The sequence below is a fragment of the Nanorana parkeri genome, unplaced genomic scaffold, assembly GCF_000935625.1.
Source record: "Nanorana parkeri isolate BGI_ZX_2015 unplaced genomic scaffold, ASM93562v1 scaffold582, whole genome shotgun sequence".
NCBI classification, from domain to species: Eukaryota; Metazoa; Chordata; class Amphibia; order Anura; family Dicroglossidae; genus Nanorana; species Nanorana parkeri.
Genome location: NW_017306850.1, coordinates 954,430 through 973,913, shown reverse-complemented (window position 1 = coordinate 973,913; position 19,484 = coordinate 954,430). Strand labels below are relative to the sequence as shown.

Genomic DNA, 19,484 nt, shown 5'->3' with positions numbered 1-19,484 from the left:
CTCCTCTTACCCCAGTCAACTGACTAGCCTTAGTATAACACTAACAAATAGGACTATCATATACACACAAGACACACTGGAGTTAGGGGTCAAGGTGCAAAAATAATGAATTTGCCCATTCTGCATCACCCCACCTAGAACTGGTAAGGTAGGGTAAGCTGAAATCCTGTTCTGACAGCAGTCTGGCCATAGGCATTTGGCAGACTTGGTAAAATGTAATTACATAGAATACTAATCTACCAACAAAAATCTATAAACTGTGCAGCGATAACAATGAGAACCCAGCTGCATTGCACTGGTAGGCAGGGTGACAGAGTGGAAACTGTGGCAACCCCTGGCACGCGTGCCCAGCCTGGCATGCGAGCCCCTGTCAGCTGGCACGCAAACGTATTATTTGCGGCTTGTAATTGACAGCTCCCTCGAGCCGGCTGTCAACTACAAGCCTGGCCCACCCACCTCCCTGACGTAGCTGAAGGCCACGGGTGCACTTGGGAGGCCCTCAACCAGGTCCGCCCGTGTTCCTGCCTGACGGCTCGCTATTTTGCCAGCCTGCCGGACCTGCACCTGCCTGACATGCAGATTTTACCGGCTACCTGCCCAATCGGAGGATTCTATTGTTTCCCTGCCTGACAGAAGGATTTCACAGCTAGTACTGAGGTAAGGACCAACAGAGACACAGACTGAGAAAGTAAGGGAGAAAAGAAGATACCAAATGTTGTTGGCGTGGAACCATGGACAAGATGCATACAGTTAGAGTGGGGCGAAGGACAAGATGCATACAGTTAGAGTGGGGTGAAGGACAAGATGCATAGAGTTGGAATGGGATAAGGGACAAGATGCACAGAGCTGGAATTGGAGAAGGGACAGGATGCATAGAGTTGGAATGGGAGAAAGGACAGGATGCGTAGAGCTGGAGTGGAAACAGAGACAGGATGCATGAAGATGGAATGGGAGTAGGGACAGGATGCATAAAGATGGAATGGGAGTAGGGACAGAATGCATAAAGTTGAAGTGGAAGCAGGGACAGGATGCATAGAGTTGGAGTGGGGTGAAGGACAGGATGCATAGAGTTGGAGTGGGAGTAGGGGCAGAATGCATAGACTTGAAGTGGGGTGAAGGATAGATGCAAAGAGTTGGAGCGGGAGCAAGGACAGGATGCATATAGTTGGAATGGGAGCAGGGACAGAATGCATAGAGTTGGAGTGGGTGCCGGTCTGAGGTCAGCTGAAAGTCACATCCTACAGGCCAGACATAGCACAACTGAGCACTGGGATCACACTAAAACTGTAAGTCCAATTTACTTTTCAGCACATGTAAATATAAACATATTTTGGGTGCACCAGTTATTTAGTTTTCCCACTTATAGTTGTGCTGCTAATGGCGAGGTAAACACAATAAACTAATTAGTGAGTTAAACCTTCCTGACCGATGACGGTATTCCGTCACGGTCTTTCAGTTCATTAATGACCAGTGACAGAGTAATCCTGTCATGCGGTACAATGAGTTACTGCTGTTTTTGGGTCCCTCGGGGTCCAAGGCAGCAGATTAGGTGGTCACAGCACTATGATCACAGTGATAGCTGATCGCTGTGATCACAGAGCTGTGACAGCCACAGAGGCGGGTTGCAGCTCACTGTGTTGTGGAGCTATGAACCGGCTCAGTATGTTACAAACTGAAAGTTCCTCTGAGGAGAATAATGTATTCTTCCTCGTGATACTTAGTATCAAAGCCCCTGTAAATAAAAAAAAATAACCCCTTAATGCTCCCTAGTTTAAAAAAATAAACAACATTTAAAAATAAAAAAATAAAGTTTAAATTTTAAAAAAATTTAAAAAAATGGAAAAGTAAAAAAAAAAGTCAAAATAGTAATAAAAATAAGTTTAATAAAAAAAATTATAAGAAAATATAGTGCTGAGGAGGCTATTAAAGATAGGAGGCAAACATACCACATTCTAACATTGTTGTAAATTAAAGTTTTATTTCACAGCCCAAAAAAGCTGAAATTCCAGACATATGCTATACCCTATCAATCAAGACAAAGTAAAGAATTTAATATAAGTTACTTTCTGTTAGCTACACTAATTATTTACACATTATTATTGCCAAAACTGTGAAAAATTTGTTATTTTTTGTTATTTTATTTTTTGCATTTTGTTTAAAAAAATATATATAAGAATGCATCAAATTAAAGCCCATTTTGTCCTTTAAAAAATGTATACAATAATATGTAGGTGCAATGAACGAGGAAGGTGGAAATTATGGTTAAACAAACGCAAAAATTGTAAAAATTACTCCGGTGCCCAGGAATGAAAAAACTTTCTGAAGCTGTGTCACTAAGGGGTTAACTTACTATTAGCAGTTCAACTATGAGTGTAAAAATTGAAATGTAACTAACACTACGGTGCGCTATTGTTCACTGGCACCCGGTTGTCTGATGTTTGCAAAAATGGCACTTGGTGTGTAAAAGGTTGCTGACCCCTGGTCTACAATATGATGTGTGGGTGGCTTTGTGCCGCTCTGCTGCCTTAGGCCATGCCTTTCATTGGCTATGCAGAAATCTAGTCCTGCAGTTATTATATTTTTATTCTAATTGTAAGTGGACCAATAAGTACTTCAGGCACATGGTGTACATAATTTTGAAAATAGGTGCAATATTGCTATTATGATTAAAGATATAAAAGTGTCTCAAAAATGTATGATGAATAATGAAAGTGTCAACAAAGCAAAAAAATGATAAATATTGCATTTTGTGCTGCCTCCTCTTACCCTTTAGACAATGAACACATTTTTCTTCCATATTAGTTCCAAACTGCGGTCAGTTGGAAATAATTAGCTTTTATAGTGAGAAATACGGTATTTTGTGCTACTGACTGCCAAAACTTTAAACTGCACAGCTATATCCCATGAAAAAATCCATGTACAATTGTATTCTATAATTTCAATGATTAATAATAATTATTATTATTTTACATGAAAAAAAGATGGGAAATACCATTCTAATTTTTTATGTGCAAAATGTTCATATTTTGTTAAACAGAGAAAGAGCAATAGTTGTCATTTATTTGTTAATTTCCTTTAATTCACTCATTTATGGTTTCATCCCATATTCTATATCTGTTTTCCAATAACTGATTACTGGAAATATATTCTGTAATTAATGGTAATCAATCCCCATTGCCACTAATTTTACATTATGGTTGCAATGAATAACAGGCGTGTCCAATAAAGTAGCGCAAAATACAATGTCGGTGTGCAAAGTGAAGTAATCCAGAGCAACCAATCAAATGTCGGATTTATTCCGTGAAGTAAACCAAAAATGGATTCGTTGCCATGGATAACTGCACATCTACGAATATTTGCACTGCCTTAACCAATAAACCCACAACCGTATTGCGTTAAGATTCATTATTTTGGCAAGGAAAGACACACAGGAGACAACTTCCGGTTGTTTGTGACAAATGCATTCCATTTGTGCCTGTGTTCCCAATAGGCAACTACATTCTCCAATGGATCTCTTGTGGCACGTATGTTTTAATGCAAGACACAAAGAACCCCACTTGTGCCATGGCTGTAACTGTTCTCTGCATACTGAAGCGTTGCCAAAATGTTTCCAGGCCACATCTGAAGTACCGAGAGGTATAAGCATAATCGTTTTTTAGAAATGATGCTTTAGTCTAAATCACAGGACACATAAGTGATCTAAAATAGCCCATGATAGGATTAAACTGTGAGCAATCACCTTCCTCCACAGTGGAGTCCAACTGAGTTACTTTGATGACAAGCAAGTCCACTCTTTCCTGCAGAGAATTCATCCTCATATAGAAACTGTTTGCTTCATTAAAAAGCTCCCCAAAGATGTCCTCTGCATGTCGACCTGCGTCACAGAGAAGAAAAAATAAAGGAAGGAAACTCAGCTGGTTAACCATGTGCGGGAAATGAGGCTGAAATGTTCTTATTGCCTGTCACACATTGTTATGCCTTAGAGGGAAACTATCACTACAACAAAAATGGGAGCTGCTCTTCCTGACTTGTTTTGAAGGGTGCATGCTACGGGGCCTGTCGTTATTATCCTTACTTCACTAGTTGGCGAGTTACCAAGAACAAGCATGCAGCTAGCAAACTGTCAGGACACCTGTACACACTTGTTCCAGTTAACAGACTCCCTAAGAAGTACAGGAAGAGTTAGATTGTCAGCTCTGAAGCCTGTACCTTTAAAATCAGCAATAGTAGTTTATATATTTCTGTCTCTTTTAGGCTTCATTCACATGGACGTGCACAACAGCACAGTGTGCATGTCTGTGTGTACAGCCACCTGTGCAGCTCAATGGCAGGATGTGGCTACACGCTGCTACACCCCGATTCAACTTGCACATCTGTACAGGTAGTAATGCATGCCCCTGGATTCAGACTGTCTGTGTCCAGGGGTGTGCATCTTGTCACTGAGTTGGATGGCATTCTTCTAGATACTGTGGCGCCATCCACCTGTTGTTCTAGCACCCATGTATTCTGGGGTACATCGGTACGGTGTGCGAAGGGAATATCACTAAGACATTTGCAGAGTTTGTTTCGTTGTTTTGACCGTTATTCTGGCGGGAATTGGACATCATTATGCAAAATACCATAAAGTCACTCGCACTCTGTTTGTAGATAGCAGTCAATCTCCTTTTTTGACTGAACATGATGTCACATATACAAAGCAACGTCTCGGGACCAGGCAGTCCCTTCCTGTTTGCCTGAAGAAGGGACTGCCTGGTCCCGAAACGTCGCTTTGCGTATGTGACATCATGTTCAGTCAATAAATATTAGTTGCGAATACAATAGAAAACCATATACAGATATTAATACTAAAGCTGAATCTCCTAGACCAGAATGGCATTCGGGCTCCGAATTTCCAAATTGCAGTGTGGGAGCCTCAGCTTTAGTAACATATGTATATACCTCCCAGACCCAGAATGAAACGAATCACACATGTCTATCTTTGCATTGACTTGCCCTGCCTCATTTTGCTGTTCCTAGTTAGCCTTCCATAGCATATTAACACTGAGTTGAAGAACACACTCTTCCTAAAGCCTAAGCTGAGCCGCAAATTATTTTTTTAAGCTGTGGATAGCTTTTGTTAGGTTTTTATTTCTGTCTATGACTCCACTGGGGAAAGTTTCTCTTTATTCCTGTACAAAACATCTTCCTGGACAGCAATAAAAAACAGAAGTTCTCACTCTTCCCTGCTTTGCTAAAATGTGTTTTTGTATGTGTTCGAGAGGTTTCCCATCACTTCATGGCCTAACACAAAGAGAGGTTATATCTAACTAATACACACAGAGAAAACAATAATAGACCTGACTGAGGCCCTCAAACTTCCCTGCTCTATCTAAAACAAAATGAAAAGTTTGGGCTAGGGCTTGGCTTTAAAAAAGACCGAGCATCAAGTATATTTTATCATGTTAAGTACATTCATGTTCAGCAATGTGCAAGGTATTTATTATGGCTGCCCTCTTTGTTTAGGCATCATCCAAACAACATCTACTTCCAGGAAACAGAGGTAGGCAACCTCGGCCCCCCAGTGGTGGTGACAACTCCCTTAACTCATTGCAAGACTCTGACAGCTACAAACATGACTCCCAGAGGCAGAAGCATGATGGGATTTGAAGCCTGGCCACAGCTGGAGTGCCAAGGTTGCCTGTTCTTGCTGTAAATCCTGGTGCCCGAGCAGTTCTTGGCTTTGTTAACAAATTAGACAGATCAGCCCTGATGCAGCCTCTCACCCCGTAACTTGCTAGAAATTTGCCACGTTGCAATCTGATGGATGGGGGACAAGAGAAATGCTTTTTAATAATATATGGTAAACCAGATTTGACAAGTCAGGAATATAATATATACTGTTAGGTCTAAAAGAAATGACTCCATAAATCTTCTACTATCTGCAGTGTTAGTAAGAATTGCTCTTTAAAAATACTGATGTGGCAGCCTCACTATTAATTGTAAGCAGGACCTCTTTGGAGAACTACTCCATGGACAACATCATGATGTACTCACTCAGACTACCCAGCTGTTTTATGATGGCAGCAAGTGTGCTATTGGTGACGCATTCCAGCTCACTGGTGACTGCATCTGGCACAATTCCTCGGCATAAATGCCGCGGTTCTATATTTCTTTTTACCAAAGGCATTTTTTCCTGTTGAGCTCAGCTGCGAGAAACATCAAAGGGCAACTGAAATAGATAAATAAGATACAAGTGATGTGATATTTTCAGCAAGCTGTTACAGTGAAATGATAAGGTCAACAAACTTCATTACACATCTGGTAATAAATGTTTACAGAAATATACTAAATAACGAACAAAAGCTCTAAAGTACAATTCAAACACCTTTTACACTTTGTAAAGGACAGTGGAAATGATGTACATATCGTACTCATACATTGCAGAAAATAGGGGGGAGGGGGGAATCATAAAAAAGTTTTTATTTCAGCAAAATACCATATTTAATAGACATGTGCGCCGGTAAAAAAATTTTTTGGATTTCGGGTCCGAAAAAGTCAATTTGTTTCGGGATTCGGTCAAATTCCGAATTTTCATTAGCGGCATTATGTACAAATATGCGTTATTATGAATTAATGTTTGTTGCAGCAAAGTGACATTAGACAAAAGGAAAAAAAATGACTTTTTTTTTCTCCGCAAAAGTTTTCGTCGAGTCGACAGGCATCGCTCATCGTGATTGACGCTGGATTACATTGATGGTGACATATACTGTATATATATTTTTAAATTTTTTTTTTTAAATAAAGGAATTCTCAAAAACTGACAGGTTTTTTTTTCAATTAAAGGACTTCAAAACGTATGATTTCTTGATTTCCGTTCAACCCTTTAGTGCAGGGGTGTCAAACTCAATTTAATCGTGGGCCGCATCAACATTATGGTTGCCGTCGAAGGTATCTGTAAGACTATATAAATGTATCTAATCTTTATCATAATTGCCTCTGCATTCGATTATCACTGGTTTTAGTAATAACTTAATACCTAGATCTGAAAGTAGAAGTCTAGGAAATGGCCTGGTGGGCCGGATTCGGGCCCTGGCCTTGAGTTTGACACATGTGCTTTAGTGAATGAGTAGGGGTACAAGTACCTAAAGAGCCTGGCATGCCTTTTGGGGGAACCTCGCACACTTTTTTTATTTTTAACTTAGGGGTTCCCTCAATAACATTCCTAACAGACCTAAAGGGGACCTCATCCTTTTTTTTTCTTCTTCTTCTTCTTAGGACTAAAAAATGAAAAAAAATATATAATTTTGTTTTCTTTTGTGTAATGTCACTTTGTTGGTTTTTTTTTTAGTCCATAACAAAAATTCGTACATACTACCGCTAATGAAAATTCAGTTTTTTTTTTTTCTTTAAAGTTGACGCTTTACACAAAACTTTATTCGGGAAAGAAATTCGGATGAATCCGAAATTTTCGTTATCAGAAATTCGTGTTCGTTGGCATTTGTTATTTCTGTCATTCGGATATTCGGATGCATCCAAATGTACAAATTTCCAAAAATTCGTCCGAAAAACAAATCTTTCCGAAATGAATCGCACATGTCTAATATTTAATATATAGTGCATATATGTTTTATACTAATAAAAGATGAGATCGCTATTTTCATAGTGCAAGAAGCTTTAAATTGACATTAAACTCTCAGATTTTTTAACATAAACAATAGTGTAATGTGCGCCTTACTGTAATCCATGGATGTTTCCCTTCTCTTTGCTGCTCTTCCTTTTAAATCTGTATCTGTTCGCATGCTCTGCAGAACTTCTGTTTTGCAGCAGACTGCCTTGTCTCTGGAATGGATACATGGTGTCTGTGTGTAGGTTCACAACCTGAGCCAGCACTACAGGAAGAGGCACTCAGCTGCAAAGGGAAGTTCTCCCCAAGCATGAGAAGACATGAGGATTTAAAAGGAAGAGCAGCAAAGAGAAGGGAAACAACCATGGATTACAGTAAGGCACACATTACAGTATTGGTTTATGTTAAAATTTCTGAGGGTTTAATGTCACTTTAAAGACAGTGGGGTTAAATGATCAAATCTGGAGCAGAAATATTCTGGAGCAGCTATACATGGCAAACAATCAGCTTCTCTCTTTCATTATCAAACTTTAGCTGAACAAACTGAACATAGAACCTGATTGGTTACTATAGGCAACTGCTCCAGATTCTGATGAAATTCCCCTGTGTGTTTTTCACATATGAACCTGTTGACATTGCTTCCTTTTGCAAGTATCTCTATTTAAATAGCTCAGTACAGGGCTTAAGAAATACCAAGCACCAGGTCGCCATGGCAACAAGAAATTGCGAACTGACGCCTGGGCTTTTGTCGGCCCTAGTGCTGCTGGATTCCTATTGCCCATTGCCATGCTGATGTTTTTTCTACATTTAGCCCTGCTGTGGTGCTCAATCTCTTGTTTTAGAGGGCAGGCTCCATAAAGAGAGCCTGTCACCTCCAAGAAAAAGAAAAAAGTGGACAAAAGTAAAACATTATTTAAAAAAAATAAAAACTAAAAGAAATGAAAAAAGGTGAGAAAAAAGTAAAAAAACAATAAAAGAAATAAAAATTAAAAAAGCGATAAAGAAGTAAAAAATAATAATTGCCTGCTGCGGTCTGTGTCTCCTTCTATTCCCGCAGCTCTCTCCACCTGTATCAGCAGAAGCAGTGGGGATTGAAAGGGACACAGACCACTGCAACCAGCGCCCAGCAGGGAGGAGAGACCAGCTGCCAGCTGCTGGGACTCTGCATTCCCCTCACTCCCCTGCCCCTCCCTGCCATGCCATGCCCTAAGTAGCAGACCTGAAGGAGAACATTTCTCCTGTGCTATTGCAATTTCAAATAGCAAATAGCAGGCTGGCTTTTGCACCCACTCCTGCGAATGCGCACATACTAATGGAAACACAAGTCGGGTGCACCTATGTACGAAAATGACAATTGCATTACACATGTCACGTACTGCAGCATGCACCAATTAAAACTGTGAAAATTACAACTCTCTGTAAAAAAAAAAAAATGTTAGTTTAAAAAAAAAAAAAAAGCTGGCTCCTAACTTGTTTATCTGGCTCCTAGATTCAAAGCAAATTTGTCAAGCGCTGGTATAGTAGATCATCATATACCTGTTTGCTTGATACATAGCACTCCATTGAATGACCTCTAGATGGAGCTTTATGCACATAAACAGGTAAGAGCCTCACATAGTGAAAATCATTTATGCAGATATTGGTTATGTGAATGATTTTGCAATCTACATAAAAGGTATCATTCAATTGCACTTACTAAATAAAGTGTTCTCTGAGCATGTACACATTTGCATACTTCATATTTAATAAGGTTAAAAAGGCTCATGTACATCCAGTTCAACCTCTTTCAACTTCTAAGGTTCTGGTCCAAAGGAGGAAAGAAACGTTGCCAGAGCGCAACTGCTGACTGTTAAGCCTAACTGGAGGAAAAAAATGCTTCATGACCCCAAGTGCAAATAATTCCTTTATCAACAAATTCCTATATTATCTTTTCATACTTATAAAGGTCAGTTGTGAGAAAATCACCCAGTCCTTTTTTTTTTCCATAGTAATCCTATGATTGATTCTGCCATTAGGACCTCATGCAACAGAAGCAAAACCTCTTACTGTAAAGATAACCACTTTAAACCGGCCATGATTTCACCTCTAAATCTTTGGTGATTTTCCCACCTATATTTCCTAAACCTCACTTTGTTCTCTTTTACACCATTTGTTTTTTTTTTTCTTTCTTGGCCCCCTCCACCATCTGCACCCCACTCACCCCTGCTCTTCAATGCTTGTAGTTAAATTGTGGGGGGGGGTCTTTCTTCCTGCTGCCCTAACAATTTGGTACGTTAAATGTTATTCTTGACTGCTGAAAAGAGAAACTATTCTTTAAAAAGAGCAGCTCTTCCTCAATACATGTGAAACTTGGGCTCAATCCTGAACCAGAGCTGTAAACCATTTGCGGCCGTAGAAGATGGGCATGTATGCCCGCAACCAGAGACAATCAAGATTTCAGGCAAGAGTTTTACAGCTTATCTGGTTAGTATGTTGCTTTCTAATAATACAGCATTACCCTAATAATATACATAAGTTTAACCACTGTTGCTCCAAGGGGGGTTTGAAGACCACAATTTGCAACTTCACTATTATTATACAGGATTTATATAGCGCCAACAGTTTGCGCAGTGCTTTCCAAAATGAAGGGACAGTACAGGTACAATACAATTCAATACAGGATAGTTAGGAGGACCCTGCTCCCTGTTAAAATCTAACTAGATCCATTTACAGATAATAACAAAAATTCCATATCTGGGAACTTTCCAAAGTTGGTGCACCTAAAATTGGGGTGGGGCAGGGGGGCCAATAACACCACAGTGATGCGGGAGATAGATAATATGTAACATTGTGAGGCTGAGTTTTTCAGCAGTAGCAATGTCAGAACAGAGAGATGGGCCCCTTTCACACATCCGCTCCAATCGGGTCCGCCTGTCAGTTTTTTAGCTGGACCCGATCGGATGGCCAATGCAAGTCTATGGTCAACCGTATGTAAATGGACAGGCGTCCATTTACACCTGGATACCCCCACCTCCGGCCAGGTCTGGAAAAACAGACGGATCAGAGATCTGTTTTGCCGGACCAGATCGTGCCGGATCAGGGGTAATCTGATGCCCGATTCCCCGTAGACACACATGGAGTTTTGCAGTTTTTTCCTCCATTGCAAGGTGTGAGAAAAATCACATCGGTGACATCAGCTCCTCACTGCTGTGCATGGATCCTCTCCTGATCAGCTCATTTGAAAGGGGCCATAATATGTAACTGAGTGAATGCATGTACTGAAGGACAGTGAGAATGGCAATGGCAGTGTGAGGTGATAAGTAGACAGATGCTAATAGAGAGTGATGAAATGGGTCAGAAGAGATACAGACCAGTGAGTTGGACAATTAGCAAATTAAATGGAGCACTGTGGGTTAATGGGGGTGGAATTCACTGCTAGCAGAAAGTGCTGAGCTATAACTGGGAATGGTGGGTGAAGGTGACTGGGTTATTAAAAGTGAACGGTGTGAGGCAGAACAGAAGGGAAGTATACAGACTTGGGTGTTAAGGTAGGGGGTCTGAGGGAGCTAAGTAGTGATGAGCAGAGGAGAAGGCAGATTGAGCTGAGAGCGGGACAGAAGGATTGGAGGGGATGTGCAGAGTTTGATGGATAAGGATAGTGGGGCTCTGGGGAGGAGAAGTTATGAATCACTGAACCTGGAGGTGAAAAAAAATAGGGATGTAATGGTAGTTGGGCTGGGGACATGTGGCAGTGCGGCTGTGATCAAAGGGGGCAGGAGAGGTGCAACGATGGGTGAGATGGGTGTCTGGCTGGAGCGATCAGCAGTGTTAGACAGCAGTGGGATGGCACTTGTAATTAAACAAAATGGTAGGGTGACTGGTACCGGATGCCAGATGCGGTAAGGACATCAGGAAGGTGCAGCAGTGTTGACAGTGAAAGGTAATGAGGGGGGGTAAATGAAGCCAAGACCAAATTTGTGCATTTTGAAGGAAGTTGGAATGAAAGTGTATGGGACGGGCAGGAGAATAAGATGTGAGTGATTCTGGGCACAGCTGGCAATGACTGAAAACTCAATCTAACAATACATAATTCACCATGACAGTCATGGCATAGATATATGAGGGGCAACCGAAAGATGTTTGTCAATGACCTACTAGACTTACAATGAATCAGTGTGCTTAAAGTGCATGTAAAGACACCTTTTTTGTAGTTTTGCATAGAATATGAAAAGGTTAGAACATGTCAGGTCTCTAATGCTGTCTAGATCCCCATTTGGGAAATTCACCCTCTCTATATGTTCTGCTAAAAACTGCCAAAGAAGGGCCATCCCCTAGCTTTTAAGAGATCTCCTCTAACAATGTGCTGTGTCTCTGGGATAGTAAGTGAAAGGAAATTTCCCCAAAGACAGCAAAACAAAACAAAAACCTTAACTATTCCCTGCTCTATTCAAGATGAGAAAAAGGTTTTGGCTTCACAGATACAAAGGTTATTATAAAAGTTATATACGCCGGGCATAACTTTTTTGAATTGACCTCTTAGCCTTACCTTCTAATGTAGACTAATAGAATAATCCCCTTAATCGGGGTAATTTACTTAGCTGCCGAATAACCGAGCCGGTGTGAAGTGAGCCAAACACTGTTCGGCTATTCACTTCAGCCTTGTATGGCTGATTTCCGCTGCACATCAGCTAAAATCAGCCATACATTGGCTGCCTTCGACAGAACTGCAGAAGGAGATCGACTCAGCCGATCCAACATCTGGATCGGCGGAGCCGAAGCTCCAGCAGCTCACTCCCTGCCGTTCGCCCCTATTCTCATAGGGGCCGAGCAACATTTGGCTCAGCTATTCTGCTTGGTACCTCCGGGGTAGCGAGCAGAATAGAAAATACGTGAAATGAATCAAAAAACAAAGTTGAAAAATTATTTTCAAAATGTAAAAAAATATGAAAATGTAAAAAATAAAAAATATTTTAAAGAAAATTAAAAAAACGAAAACATAATTTTTAAAAAACGCCGCACGCCGACCAGACCGCACGTGACAAACTCCCGCTGCATAATGAAGCATCAGACAAATTAAAAAATGGGCGGAGCCAGCGCTGGCATCACCTCTTGCTCCACCCAACTGTGTCCTATTGGCCGGCACCTGCCAGAGTCTTCTAGCAGGTCCGGCCAATAAATGACAAGTAGGTGGAGCCAGCCGTGACGTCATGGTCGGGCTTCACCCAGTTGTTACTGTTTAATGACAGATCAGTGTCCCCAGGTCATTACAACTGGGCGGAGGGAGCCGTGAGATCATGGCTGGCTCCGCCCAGCTTTCATTTGCACGTAGAAAGGTCGGCCCCTTGTACTTCTGCTGTCACTTCGGCTCAGTTGAGTCAAAGCATATGCCCTCAGCTCGGCTGTTTTACGGGCTATAGTGAATAGCCTTTACAGCAGCCCTTCAGTTGGACTGAACAAAACCAGATAGCAAGCAATTGAGCTACAAGTTTGAAAATGACTTGCTAAACTATTGCTAGACTTGCCAAGCTTCACAATTGAATTGTGCACAATTACAGCAAGTCTGCATTGCAAGTCTCCAGATCAACGTGCTTTGTAAAAGTGCTGTACACTTGCAGAGCTCTTGCTAAGATCTGCAGAATTCTTGCTGTAGACTTGCCAAGCAAATTTGCTACAAATTCAAAAAGTGTCAACTAGAACTTGTGCTGCAAGTGTTCTGCAAGTCTACAACTTGCCAGGAATGTGTGCAGCAAGTTAGAAAGAATTACAATTTAACCCTGACACACGTTTCTGGCAAGTTATCCTTGCTATCTGGGAAAGGGCTCAGGCGGCCGAAGCGAGCCGAAAGACCAGCTGAAGCTACGGCTGGATCCTTCGTCTCCATGGTGAATAACCCTCCAAGTGTTTATATTGTTTTCAGAGTACCTTAACCTCCTTGGCGTTATTCCCAAGTGTAGCTCGGGGTTACTTCTCCATACCCTGAGCTAAAAAAAAAACCGGAAAAAACTAAGAAATAAAATAACGAAAAAAAATCCGAAAAAAAAGCGCCAAAAAAATTACGAAAATCAAAATAATCATACCGCCAGGGAGGTTAAAATCTGCCGAAATGTATTACTGCAAATATTGACCCCCATCTGCTCAATCTCGATGGTGTGGTCTTAACAACATGGAGCAGTGATAGCAGGAATATTCATGTCTCCAATTTTATCAGCATTCAGTTATTCACAAGATGAACATTCTATGTCACACTGTCTGTTGCTACATAATAACTGACAAAGTTAATGAAAGCTCCATATGACACAATGCAGTGACAAAAAATAATTAATAGCTAATTCCCAGTCATAGACTGCCTTAAATAATACACTGCAATTATGGCATTACAATCACAGCAAGAAATTGTGGCAATCTGATTTTTTAACAAACAGCCCTTTTGAAAACCAAAACACTAAGAGGGTTATTCACTATTGAGCCGAAGGATATATCTGTAGCTTCGGCTAATCCGTCGGCTCACTTTGGCCACATTTGGAACGCATATGCTTCGGCTCGGCTCGGCTCAGCTGAACACACAGCCGAAGCAGGGAGAACGGTCTGCCGAAGCAGATGAATAAGATGTATAAACTGAGCTGGAACGGTGTTGCTTTGGGATAGTTCAACAGCCTTAATGGCAATCCATAGACCTTCCTCAGTGTTCACAGCTACAAAACTATAAGACAGCATATATATGTGAAAAGCAGATCTGACATCCCCATGCACAAATGTAATAAAATGCACCAACTAGAAAAAAAAAGTTTAAAAAATGTTAATGGACCATGCTCACCATTGTCACAGATGCACAAGCAAAAGATGACAACTTCTCTTTAAATATCATTCATGTACTTTATAGACGTATCTTTCACCCAGTATTGAATTTTCAGTATCGAACAGTCTTTTCTTTAAAGAGTGTTGTGTTGCATTCACTAGAAACTGCACAGACATTTAAGCACAGGCGTAGAATTATTTATTCTTCCAATCATACTGCACAGTTAGAAGTATCTAGGCCACTCTGGCTAATATTGATTTTAAAAGCACATTGAGTCATTAAGTAGCTTTAGCTTTCACTGACAAAGCTGTAAATGTTGTTATGAGTAAGAATGACTTAAAGACCTCCAGGCGAATAGAACAGCTTCCATGCAGCACATACACACAAACGTACACAAGTTACATTTTCAGGATGTCTAGGTCTCCCAATGGACACTACTTATAAATCTTTGTAATGGAGGCTGCTGACTTCTCATTCTGTGAATCCTAGTAGCCTGGCTGTCAAAGAGGGCTGAAGACAGAGAGCAAGTGGGGGGAGTGGATATTAGGATAAGAGCTGCATACAGAAAGGAGCCCAAGGTGAGGGAAAATAGATGCTGGAGACCAGGTTAAGGAGTTGCATAGTGAAGGAGAGATCAGGATGTGAACTACATAGAGAAGAGGGCACTAGAGAAGGGGATGTAACCTGCAGAGATTAAAAGAACAGAGATGCTCTAGATCAGGATGTGAGTTGAAAGAGAAGAAGAGATTGCAAACACTGGATGAGTGTGAGCTACATAAAGGGGAGAGCTGGAGAAGAACCAAGGGTACTGGAGATCACAATGTAAACCACACAGAGGAGGATAGTGGAGATTCAGAAGAGAGCTGCACTTAGATGCGTTTATTAAGGGGGCAAATTGGGGGCACTGGATATCAGGATATGTGCTGCATAGAGGAGAGCATAGGCACTGGAGATCAGGATGTGAGCTGCATAGAGGAGGAAGGCAGGGGCACTGGAGTTCAGGATATGAGCTGCATAGAACAGGGTACTGGAGATCAAGATGCAGACATCCCAACCTGCAAAACCTTATTTCAGGGGGGCTCCCGTCTCATTTCAGGGAGGTGCCCTTTCTGCTTTTTTTACAGCGGCCGCCGTCAGAATATAAAAGAAATAATAATAATAATAATAATATATATACATACATACATACATAGACACACACATATACACACACACAGTGAAATAAAATCCATATACCAATAATACAATAGTATATATTTATTTATATATACATCAGATTTGTAAATTGATGTTCAAGTATCTGTCAGTGTAAAGGTCACAATTTATTAGACAGCCCAAGACCTTTTTAAAAAAACGCTGAGGAGTAAAGTCCCTGATACACAGTTGACTAGTTGCTATGGGCAGCAAATGAAATAAATGTTCTCTATAACTAGACAACCAGGACATATAATTGATTCTATATTATCCACAAAGGGTTAACAGCACTCTCTCAACCCTGCAGCAGTACCTGTACCTGCTCTCAATAGTAGTCTATGTCCGCCCTCTCTATGCAGCAAGTAGCTTCTTCCTTCTGAGAGCCAAGCCTCGTTCTGAGGCTACTCTAGAGATCACATGACCTTCCTCCAGGAGGCAAGCCTCACTCTGAAACTTTACCCACTGATATCTTACCGGAAAGGTTTACTCAGAGTAAACCTTTCAGGGAGAAAATGCCTCTCTCGCGGACGTCAGGGAGCCGCTATCTAATAGAGGGAGATCGAGCACTCCTCCCCGCACCGCTCGCTCAGCCTCCTGTGACAGCGAGTCAGGATGGAAAGCGGGTGCAAGCGAGTGTTAGTAAACATACTATGTCTTCAATTATTTACAGTGTCCCCAATTATGAGTGAATGGGAAGTGATCTACATAATTTCTTGTTCATTCATGACTGTGGACATGCTAAACATATTATCTCCACAAGTTATGAATGAACAGGAATACTCAGTATAGAGGCTTCCTGTTCATTTGTAACAGGGGATGCAGAAAAAGAGATTGAGGACTCTATGTTCTCAATCTCTTTTTCTATTTTAAAAGGGAGATATCAGGGGTCTAGACCCCTGATATTTCCCCAAAGCCACCAACAGTAAAGTAAAAAAATAAAAATATTTAATAAAAATATGTAAAAAAAATGTAAATAGGTTAGAAAACAAAGTTTTGGTTACGGCCTGACATTTAGTCTATTTTCGGTTTCGTTTTTGAAAATTTTATTTCGGTGTACCTCTACCTGTTAATGTTAAAAGATACTCAGAAGCCTGAAATCATATTATGGATGCCTGAACTTGACAACTACTCTGCCTCTTAGAATACAAAACCTAACAGGATTGCCCAGGAGGCTTCATCTATCTATCTATCTCATACTTGCTACTTATCAGGAGCACTTACCTACTGCTAGAAAGCATGCTTTACTTATTCACAATCTGGGAGCAGAAAGACAGCATTTTTGCTATACTCTACCAGCAGCACATGACACTTATTATACAGCATTAAAGATCTTCCTTATGCCTAAAGTAAACATGGTTGCAGAGCAATATAAATTTTTGCAACGTGGCCAGCATTATGGTGAATCCACACTTCAACTTATAGCAGCTATGAATGGAGATGGTTGTTACCCTTACATATGGTGCTCTAACAGATGAAATGATTAGAGACCATCTAGTAGAGAAAAACAAACTCAGCCTGCATTAGAGAAAAACTGCTGTTAGAGCATGATTTACCTCTACCAAACACTATTAGAATCCCAAGCCTGTCAGAGCACAATGAAAACCAGACAAGGTGCTAGTTAAAATATTTATTAAGAACAGTGTCCACAGGAGCAAGCAAAAATCATAAACCGGAACATGCCAAGGTCAGGAGCCGGGGTGGGTAGTCGTACAAGCCAGGTCAGGAACACGGAGATCAGCATTGTCAGGAACAAGCCAGGAGCAGGAACTAGGAAATCAGCATTGCCAGGAACAAGCCAGGAGCAGGAACCAGAGGAGAACGTCAGCCAGGATCGGGTTATAAACAGAATCAGAATACTCAGACCAGCAGGAATGCACTAGCAGCTAAGACCACACAAGGGCAAGGTCAGACTGGACTGAGTGGTTTATATAGTGAGTGGGGTGACAACATCACTCAGAGACAGGAAACTCTCATTTGGCTCTCTCAGATGATGCTCCGTTGTCTGGCCATAAGAGGGAGCCTGGAAGTAGTGAGCAATGTTACAGAGTTTGCCCAGGCAACGGAGGAATCACAGGTGGGTAAAATGGCAGCCAAGCCAGAATGCTGCAAACCAGTTAAGTCAGGGTGGAACCCTGACAAAGCCAAAGTAAAACTGCTGTGGCTGAGGCAAAAACCCGTAGTCAGGGGACTACTGGCAACATACAGGCTGTAAATTCAGAATCTGCCTCTTATAAAAACATATTCCGGCCCAATTCAAAGGTACAACAAGAGATTCAGTTACTACCCTGAAAGTAAGAACAAAGCAACATCTACGTGAACTTTAATGGTGGTCAGGCATGGATGTCCAAGTGCTAACTGCCATTCAATCTTGCAGAATCATAACAAATCTACTGTCATACACACTCAACCACTCCAGCCAGTGCCAGTTCCCGATTCTGCTTGAGAGAAGCCTGCTATTGTAGGTCCTTCACAGAAGCACCTGTGGACTGCGGATTTGCTATAACAGTAATGGATTATTAGAGTAAATGGCCAGAAATCGCATTTGTCTCAAACAAAACATCTGCTTATAAAATTAGATTTCTCTCCACAGTCTTCAGCAGGGAAGGTAACCCAAAGGAACAAGTCCTTGGCAATGGACCACAATTTGTTTCCTCCAAATAGGAAGCTTTCCTGAGAAAGATATGTTATGCATAGAAAATCCTTAGTTTAATACCCCTAAGCAAATGGAGTGATTCAAGAGAAGCTCTTCAGACTGCAAATCTTACAGGGAAATCTTGGAAAGTTTTTACTGCAGAGTTCTTACATATCTGCATAATAATGAGACATGCAAATACACAAGCATCACCAGCTGAACTACAACATGGTAGACAAATGCACACCAAACACATGTTGTAGACAAACAACTCCCACATAGTCTAGTGCATCTGAAATCATCATCTGCTAAGACTTTTAAAGATTAACAAGATAACTGTAAGGCATATACTAATCAGAAAAGTGGCATGAGATAAGTACACTCTCAGCCAGGATCTCTACCTGGCTTATTGAAACAGGGCAATACAAATTTTCCAGATTAATGTAGATAACCCATCGCTGACCGTCACCTGCCCGTCTCTTACCAGCTGCTGAAATGACAAGTGGATGGAACCGCCAAGTACAACATAGAAAGAGAGGTACCAGCACACTGTTATCTTCCTAATCAAAACACCTTTACTGATGTTTCAAAAGAGTATCATAAAAAATGCAACATTTCTAGGCCACAGTGTCCCTTCATCAGGCCTTTAAAACTTCAATAAAGGCATCTTAAAGAAGACGATGGTGTATTGGGGACTTTCTTTCCATAAAATACTAATTTTCCAATCTGCTAAGTGGCCAGTCATTGAGGACCTTAGGCCCCTTACACATGGGTGGTCCAATCGTGTCCGCCTTGCAGTTTTTCAGGTGGACCCGATCGGATGCCCAATGTAAGTCTTAGGGCAGCCGTGTGTAAATGGACGGGCGTCCGTTTACATCCAGTTACCCGCGCCTCCGGCTAGGTCCAGAAGAACAAATGTATCAGAGATCCGTTTCGCCAGGCCTGATCGTGCCAGGTGTAAACAGACACCTGTCTATTTACATCAGATTCTCCATAGACCAACATGGGGTCCACCAGTTTCGTTTTTTTCCTCCATCGCAAGGTGGAGGAAAAAACTGTGCGGACACGGATGGCACAGCGGTGACATCTGCTCCGTACTGCTCTGATCAGGAGGCGATTCAAGTAAAGGTCCCTTTCTGATCAGCCTTTGTGAAATTGGCCTTACAACTATAAACTCTCTGATAGACACATATGGAATGCCAGTCGTATTCAGCCTGTTAGAAAGGCTTTACAGAAGTTTAATTTGACAAAGGACATTTTCCTATACCTACTGATAAAAT

General features: G+C 41.2%; 1 protein-coding gene across 2 annotated transcripts in view; it reads right to left on the bottom strand.

Annotated features, from left to right (window-relative positions):
• Nucleotides 1–6,205, bottom strand: part of LOC108791906 (wiskott-Aldrich syndrome protein family member 3-like) — a 30,951-nt gene extending 24,746 nt beyond the window's left edge. For both annotated transcript variants that reach the window (XM_018562539.1, XM_018562540.1), the window contains exons 1-2: nucleotides 6,034–6,205; nucleotides 3,740–3,874 (exon numbers count right to left, since the gene is read on the bottom strand). In XM_018562539.1, the coding sequence (XP_018418041.1) occupies nucleotides 3,740–3,874; nucleotides 6,034–6,166 (268 nt within the window). In that variant the 5' untranslated portion in view covers nucleotides 6,167–6,205. The remainder of the gene's footprint in view (nucleotides 1–3,739; nucleotides 3,875–6,033) is intronic.
• Between the last annotated feature and the right edge of the window lie 13,279 nt (nucleotides 6,206–19,484).